General features: G+C 53.1%; 2 protein-coding genes across 6 annotated transcripts in view; one reads left to right on the top strand and one right to left on the bottom strand.

The window, feature by feature from the left end:
* XNDC1N (XRCC1 N-terminal domain containing 1, N-terminal like) overlaps positions 1–972 on the top strand; it is a 33,746-nt gene extending 32,774 nt beyond the window's left edge. Inside the window, exon 23 of the mRNA XM_063093110.1 lies at positions 493–972. Coding sequence (XP_062949180.1) covers positions 493–884 — 392 coding nt within the window. The 3' untranslated portion in view covers positions 885–972. The remainder of the gene's footprint in view (positions 1–492) is intronic.
* Positions 973–1,486: 514 nt separating this feature from the next.
* ART5 (ADP-ribosyltransferase 5) lies at positions 1,487–5,674 on the bottom strand. 5 transcript variants are annotated; one of them, XM_063093638.1, is made up of 6 exons: positions 5,221–5,674; positions 4,733–4,858; positions 4,313–4,549; positions 2,755–3,283; positions 1,942–1,974; positions 1,487–1,851 (listed from the first exon to the last, which is right to left on the bottom strand). In XM_063093638.1, the coding sequence occupies exons 3-6, from the start codon at positions 4,370–4,372 to the stop codon at positions 1,748–1,750; spliced, it is 726 nt and encodes a 241-aa protein (XP_062949708.1). In that variant the 5' UTR covers positions 4,373–4,549; positions 4,733–4,858; positions 5,221–5,674; the 3' UTR covers positions 1,487–1,747. The 5 variants fall into 5 exon arrangements, with proteins under 5 accessions (XP_062949708.1, XP_062949707.1, XP_062949706.1 ...); XM_063093637.1 differs by having other exon boundaries at positions 1,487–1,854; positions 5,221–5,673; XM_063093636.1 differs by having other exon boundaries at positions 2,551–3,283; positions 5,221–5,672.
* Between the last annotated feature and the right edge of the window lie 1,284 nt (positions 5,675–6,958).

Below are 6,958 nucleotides of genomic sequence, written 5' to 3' on the forward strand. Positions count from 1 at the left end.
CCATTGTATTAGGCAGAAAGTGCTTAGCTAAGAGAGACACAAATTGCAGTGGGAGCCCAAAGGACAGAAAGAGCCTATCATTTTGTGAGGATCGTGGGAATCATGGGAAGGAAGAAGGATAGCATACCAGAAAGTGGAGAAAGAGGAGGTGAAATTCGAACTGAACCCTGAAAGGGGTATAAGCTGGCCAAGTGTGCATTGGGGAGAGAGCTGACAGGGCCAGATGTACAAATCCTATCCTTAAAATACTATCCCTGGGATGTCTCATCCCTTTTCTGGCTCACAAGACTTTCCTTCTTTATATGTCCTAAACTCACTATCTCCCATTCCCACTCAGATTCATCTGCCCCAGGTTCTGCCTACTCATTTCTTCCGGTTCTCTTCCCTCAGAAACCCCAGATAGGGTGTCCCCTGGGGTTCTGTTGAGGATAGAACAGGTACCGGACAGGTTCGTCTTCTGAAAGATGATACTCAATACTCCATCTCCTTCAGACCTGGGCAACAGACTGACAGAGCTGACCAAGACAGTATCTCGACTTCAAAGTGAGGTAGCTGGTGTACGACGGACCTTGGCAGAGGGAGGGACACTCCGGCCTCCTGACGGTGCCAGCATCCTCAGTCGCTACATCACCCGAGTGCGCAACAGCTTCCAGAACCTGGGCCCTCCCATCCCTGAGACCCTAGAGCTGACAGTGCCAGGGACTGTGGGGACCCAGATATCTTCAGAAAGTGGGCTTCAGGACACTGGAGGGGCTGGGACTCCAGCTTCTGGAGAGTCTGGCTGCTCCTCCCAAGTTCATGTGCTAGTGCATAGGGAACAGGAAGCAGAGGGGGCTGGGGACCCACCCCAGGAGGAGGATTTGGGGGCCAAAGGGGAGACCTGATGCAGTGGGAGTTCCCCTGCTCTGTTGCAGAACGGCAGTCTAGATGGGTGAGGGTGGGGGCTACTTAGTAGGAGCCCATGTTGCTTTCCTTGCCTCAATAAAGTTTCTGTTATGGATGGCAGATGCCTCCAGAGTGTGAGAATCCCTGTCTTTTGATGTTTTGAGATCCTCCCCCAACTTCTCCCTGAAATGGACCTTTTTGGGAGCAGGGCTGAGAAAAATGGCTTGCTCTAAGGTCCCAGGTAGCTTGGGCCTAGGCTCCTACTTGGACTTCCTCAGATCTTTTGTGGGAAGAGTTGTAGAGCAGGAGGCTGGAGGCCTGGGTTCATTACCAACTCTGGCCTGGACCCAGTTGCTTCTTTCCTTGGCTTTGCATCTCTCATCTGATAAATAGGGCTGAGGATCCGTCTTCCTGCCTTCATGGTTGTTGTGAGGACCTCTCTAGCTGTTAAAGCTTCTGGGTTTGTAAGTTATAGTGTGTGATAGGGGTCTGCACAGGGGACCGTGTCTAGGAGGGATCAGAAGTTACTTTTAGTCCCTCAGTCCCTGAGTCTGGCAAGACTAGAGTGGGGCAGTCTGGTATGAATAAACCAATCATAAAGTTCCATGTCTCCACACTGCAACACTGTTTAATCAAGTAGCCTTCACAGTACTTCCCTTGCTTGTCCCAGGAAGTCCTCACCACATCACGAGGCTCCCTCAACCCTGCCATGGCTGCAGGTCTCCCCACATCCTGGTTGGGGAGATGGCTGCTGGGGCTGCGTCTGGAACCATGTTCTTGCTTCTTGAGGCTGTTCAAAGCCCCCCTTCTTCATATGAAGATTACCAGTTCCCAGGACTCCTAAGTGGCAGGTGTTGGACTTTCAGAGCCCAGCTCCTGAGAGCTGGAACCCCCCAAGGACCAAGAGCAGGGTCTTCCAGGAGAGCAGAGAGAAGGCCCCCTTGGAGGGTGACTCTGGCTGCCCCTCTACTGGAGAGAGAAGAAAAGAAGATGAAGGGGTCAGCAGGGCTAGGGGGGATCGAAGCAGCTGAGGGAAGAGGCAGGAGGGCGACTCACGTGGTATAGATAAACAGTCCCGTATCTTCTCCCCTGCAGAAGACAGCACCGTGAGGATCCATAGAAGCTAACTCTCACACCCCCAACTTCCTTCCCACCAGACCTCAGGAGGGCCATTCTCCCTCTCAGCCCATCTTTCCCTTCACCTATAGGCAAACTTCTGACTTCCCTATCTCCTCCTTCCACTGGGAAATCTTTCCAGCTTGCCTATCCATCCTTGCTCTTACCCCAGCTCCATCACTCCTCCATCCTGTCCCTGCCCTGTCAGCCCCATTAAGTCCAGGTCCTCCTGAGATCTGAAGCAGTCCTCCTGTCTCTTTCATCTGCTTGCTAACCTCCTTAACCAGGTTCTGTTGGTCTGTTAGATTATATAGCAGCTGGAACATACCGAGAACACAGAGAATCATCTGAGAATATTCACAAATCTGGAGAACACTTATAGGACCTCACAGAACCTGAGTCATGGAGGACAATAACTCCAGCTGACTTCTACCCTTCAACTTTCCCCATTAACCAAGTGGACCTCCTGAAGGCCCTGGGGATTGTGTAGGGTCATCCTGTCTTATTTTACCCACCCTGACAGTCCTGCTTCCCCCATGCACAGCTCACCACCCAAATAGGCGCAGTTAAAGTGGCTGCAGGTCTGGTTATTGCTCCAGAGAGTCACTAGGCTCTGGATTCCATCCTGGGAGAAGGTGGTGACCGAGAAGACTTCATAGGGAGGAATCAGCACCTCACGCTCTTTGCGAAAGACAGACAGGGCCTGGATAGGGGCCCCAAAGCAAGTCCTTAGAGAGAAGAGGGTGGCATTACCAAATGTGCGGGCCACGCCCTTATCCAGGGAGCTGGAGGCAAACTGGCCCAGGCGGACAGAGTCTCCCAGCCTCCTAGGTTCAAAGCGAAGGCTGTTCACACCTCGGAACACCACTGCCCCAGGTCCTCTGCTGCAGACCCCAGTGCCCCGCAACAGTTGCAGGGCCCGGGTCAGGTAGAAATGCAGGGCCTTGAAGGGGAAATGCCTCATGTAGTGCTCCCGGGAGACACCACTCCTCTGCACAGCCTGGTTCAGCTCCCTGTACAAGGTATTGGATGAGTTGGTATAGACCATAACGGCCATTCCATGCTGAGCTTTGAAGCCGGGGGGCAGAGTGAGGTTTTGGCGACGTCTGTGCTCCCAGGCCTCCTGGGCTGCCTTCCAGGATTCCCGGAGCAGGTCGTGGTGGACCATCTCCTCCTTTAGCAGGACGGCTGCCTTCTCCTCCATCTCCTCCGAACAGCCCACATAGGCATCATCGAAGGTGTCTGGAGCCATGCCTAAGGTCAAGATGGAAACAGCCTGGGCCTATGGAGGAAGGAAGAGAGGGGCCACACAGGAAAGGGTGTAAGTTCAGAGCACTGGGCAGGGGTCCTGGTGGCAGATCAGTTCAGAAACACAGAATCTCATATCTATGCCCAAATATCTGGTGTATGCAATTTGGCAAGAGCCCAAGAAGAGGCTTAAATAACACAGGCACTGGAGTCAGACAGACATGGGTTCAAATCCTTATTTCACCACCAACTAACTGTGGGATCTTAGGCAAGTCTCAACTTTTCTGGGCTTCAGGTTCTCCACCTATAAATTGAGGTTACTTCCAACTTCACAGAGTTATTATGTGAATAGCATAAAAGTCTTCACTTCTATACAGCCCAAAAGAGGTCTTTTAAGTTTTAAGGGAGTCTTTTAAGGTTCCTGCACGCAGTGGGAGGTGGGGCTAGACAACCTCCAAGTGCTTTTTCAGTTCTAAGAGTCGGTATGTAGGTGATATACAAATACACAGCCAATGTCCAATTACCTGACCCCCATCCCCATCCTCCTCCCACTCTTTCCCTCTCATCCTTTGGGAAGCCCCTGTGGGTGCTCAGCCACCACGCCAGATCATTGTCAGCTCTGAGACTGGCAAGTCGTCTGCTCTGGAAGCCTTTATCCCCAAACTTGGGGTGGGAGTTGCACGTGAGGTGAAGCCCTGGCCTGGGCAGGGCTGCAGGGCAGCAGCACACAGGTAGCCCAACCAGGTGGGCCTAGGCTGAGGCTGTGATGGGGGGTGAGAAGTGGGGAGAAGGTGGATGCAGTCCCTAAGGAGGGGTAATATGAAGGAAGGAGGATCATGGGAGAGCTGGGGGTGAGGTGGGGGGTCCAGGGAGAGGAAATGGGAACTTGGGCTCCCTGCAAGGATGAGGTTCCTGAGAGGAAGAGAATTAAGAGGAGTGTAATCCCAGGGACGAGTCCCTGGGAGAGAGTTTTGAGGAGTCAGCCCCCAGTCCACCTTCTTAAGATCTGTCCCTGCCCCCAACCAACTGCCCGCTTTGTGGTAGGGAAGTTCCCCGAAATTACCTGACAGAGGGTGTGGAAGCCGAGGCAGCTGAAGGCGATCAGCAGAGCCATCAGCATCATCCCTGGGGGAGACTTAGGAGGGCGAGGTCCGGATGAGGGCGGGACCAGCGGCGGTGGAGAACTGGCTTTGATGGGCTTGGGACCCGGCGAGGCCCTGGACCCTTTCTCCTGCGGCGTGAGGGGTCCCTGGTACAGGACTGGGGCCCCGGCGGGGCGTGGGCGGGGCCAAGGGCTGACCTAAGGGGTGGGCGGGGCCTTGAATTTTACCGTCCCCAGCACAACCCCGAGTCTACGCTCCTCAGACTCCCGCCGCCCCCACACTCAGCTTCTCTTGTCCGGGGACTTTTTTGAGACGCTAAAGGTGGGGCCGTAATTTGGCTCCGCCTGGAGTGGGGAGAGGGCAGGGGACCGAGGACCCACCTGGAGGTTGCGGAGGCCGAGAGCGGGAAGGAACGCTGACAGGATGGCGCAGGCGGGGTGCTGATGTCACGAGACAGGGAGACCCCCACTCATAACATACGCAATTCGCTGCTGCGAAACTGCTTGCTGTGTAACAAGGTAGATTAAGTGTTTGAATTGCTTAAATTTTGTTATAAAAATTGTTATTGTTTGCTGTGTGACAAGATAGATTAATTAAGTTTAAGTGGTGTTTGAATTGCTTAAAAAATGCTATTGTTTAAAAATCCCCCTCGGCTCTTTAGCCCCCCTTGATAGACGTGAAAAGCTACATATTAGCCTGCACGTAGAGAAGCTTGAATTGTGTTTAACGTTCCCCACCCAGGCTGTCCCTGAGCCACGAACAGGCTTGTTTCAGCTTCTGTCATCAGCTTGCGCTCGGCCTCCCCGATTAGATGATAAGTATGTAACTATATGATAACTTTAACTGTGTGACTAATGTAAAAATGTACCTTTTAAAAGTCCCTCTAAACTTCAATTCAGGGCTGCTTCCTTCCAAGACTTTTTTTGGAGGAACAGTCGCCGGCAGGCCAATAAAACCCCCTTTTAAATTCTCAATTGGGTGTTCTGGTTCCTTTTCCGTGGGGCAGCCTCACAACAGTCCGGCGGGCGCTGCGCAGTCCCCGGAGTCCTGCTGATAAAGTCCCTGCAGCTAACTATAGCCCCCGCGGAGGTAACCCGACGCCTCTTCCCCAGCTCCAGACACGCGGGTGGGGAGCGGCAGTGGTGGGCGAAGGGGCTGAGGGGCGGAACCCCCCTTCTCAACGACCGTGCGTTCTTTCTCCAGGACCCTCCTCGGCTCTGAGTAAGGCCAGGCTCGAGGAGGGGACTTGTGAGACTTCGGTCTCAGGCGCCCCCACCCCCAAGACCTCGCGCGGGGGTCGGCCTCCCCTCTGTCCCCCAGTAAAGAGGTCACCATGTGTGTATTCGCTGATACTGAATTTGCATACGGGCCACACGGTGGTTCACGTGCTACGGCATCTGTGCAGCACCCGCTCCCCTCCCTTCGCTTTATCCCCTCCCCCTCCCCCATCAGCAGGGTTGGACCAGCAGAGCTCTGTGTCTGGGATCCGGATCCTCGGGGCCCAGCCCTGTGCCAGCCCTCAGATACTCTCTCTGGACCTCTCAGATTTAGGTGACCCCATGTCCCATGTTTACAAACACTAGCCTTCCCCCCCTCTCTTCTGGGTTTGTCTATAAATAACCTGGCTCTGAATTTTGGATGCCCCATGAGGTAATGAGAGAAGGGGCCAGCTGATGAATTAGTGTGCCACTCAGGGAAGAGCTTTCTGACTGCCAGAGCCTGGAGGAGGGGGGAAGTCACTCCCTCAGAGTGGCTAGAGGACTTGGGGGCCGGAATGTCAGGATTTAAAAGGTGCTGCCTTTAAAAGATGGGGCTGAGGTAGGCATGGGAAAGGTTAGACCTACCCAAAGGACTCCCTCCTAGCTTGGCTCATTAATTTACCCCATCCCTGTCCTCCCATGCTCTCTGATTGTCAGTCAAATAAAGAGTTTTCTTCACCTAGAATCCTGTTTACTCCAAAAATTCTTCCTGTAGACCAAACAGGAAGATGAACTGTGTGTCCAGGCTTGGGGGAATGTGGGGAGAGAGGTGGAAAGAGTGGCATCCCCACAAAACAGTGCTTGTTAGGAAAATAGCTTCAAAACAAGTTCTTTTGCCCCCTTCCAATGAGAAGAGCCACTCCAAAGCCCTCCTAGATTAGAAAATCAAGAGTCACTCTACTGTTTACTTTTATTGTTAAAAACAGCATTTGCTTACATATTCTGCCAGGCTGTCTCTGTGGAGGAACCTGAGTGTTTGCAGTTGCTTGAACAAATGATACTGTCTGGGGACAGCTTGGTCAGCTGGGACAGCACCTGGGATCACTGCTTTGTCCTCTCCACCCTCTGGCTTTGGGGAATTGCCCTCCGGTTCCAAAAAGGCTCCAAGAGATGGAGTTAAATTTAGTCATTGGACAAGTGGGACAGAAAGTCCTCCACAATCACACAGCAAGACAGGGCTGAGCTGGGACCCAGAGCCCAGCCTCCTTAATCTGAATCTTTCCTTGCACCTCATGTTAAGTCTCGATATTCACATGAAAGGAACAAACTATAAGGAGATGCTGTCTAAGGCCAGGGGACCTGAAGTCTCCTCTCTTTCTCCCTGTTGGATGATCAGACCACAGGGCC

This window comes from Cynocephalus volans, chromosome 4, assembly GCF_027409185.1.
Source record: "Cynocephalus volans isolate mCynVol1 chromosome 4, mCynVol1.pri, whole genome shotgun sequence".
Lineage (NCBI taxonomy): Eukaryota > Metazoa > Chordata > Mammalia > Dermoptera > Cynocephalidae > Cynocephalus > Cynocephalus volans.

Coding starts and splice junctions, on each gene's coding strand:
- ART5 (XM_063093635.1), bottom strand. CDS start 4,372: ATGATGCTGATGGCTCTGCTGATCGCCTTCAGCTGCCTCGGCTTCCAC. Junction 3,284..4,312: donor GCTTCCACACCCTCTGTCAG/GTAATTTCGGGG, acceptor CTTCCTCCATAG/GCCCAGGCTGTTTCCATCTT. Junction 1,855..1,941: donor GGACTGTTTATCTATACCAC/GTGAGTCGCCCT, acceptor TTCTCTCTCCAG/TAGAGGGGCAGCCAGAGTCA.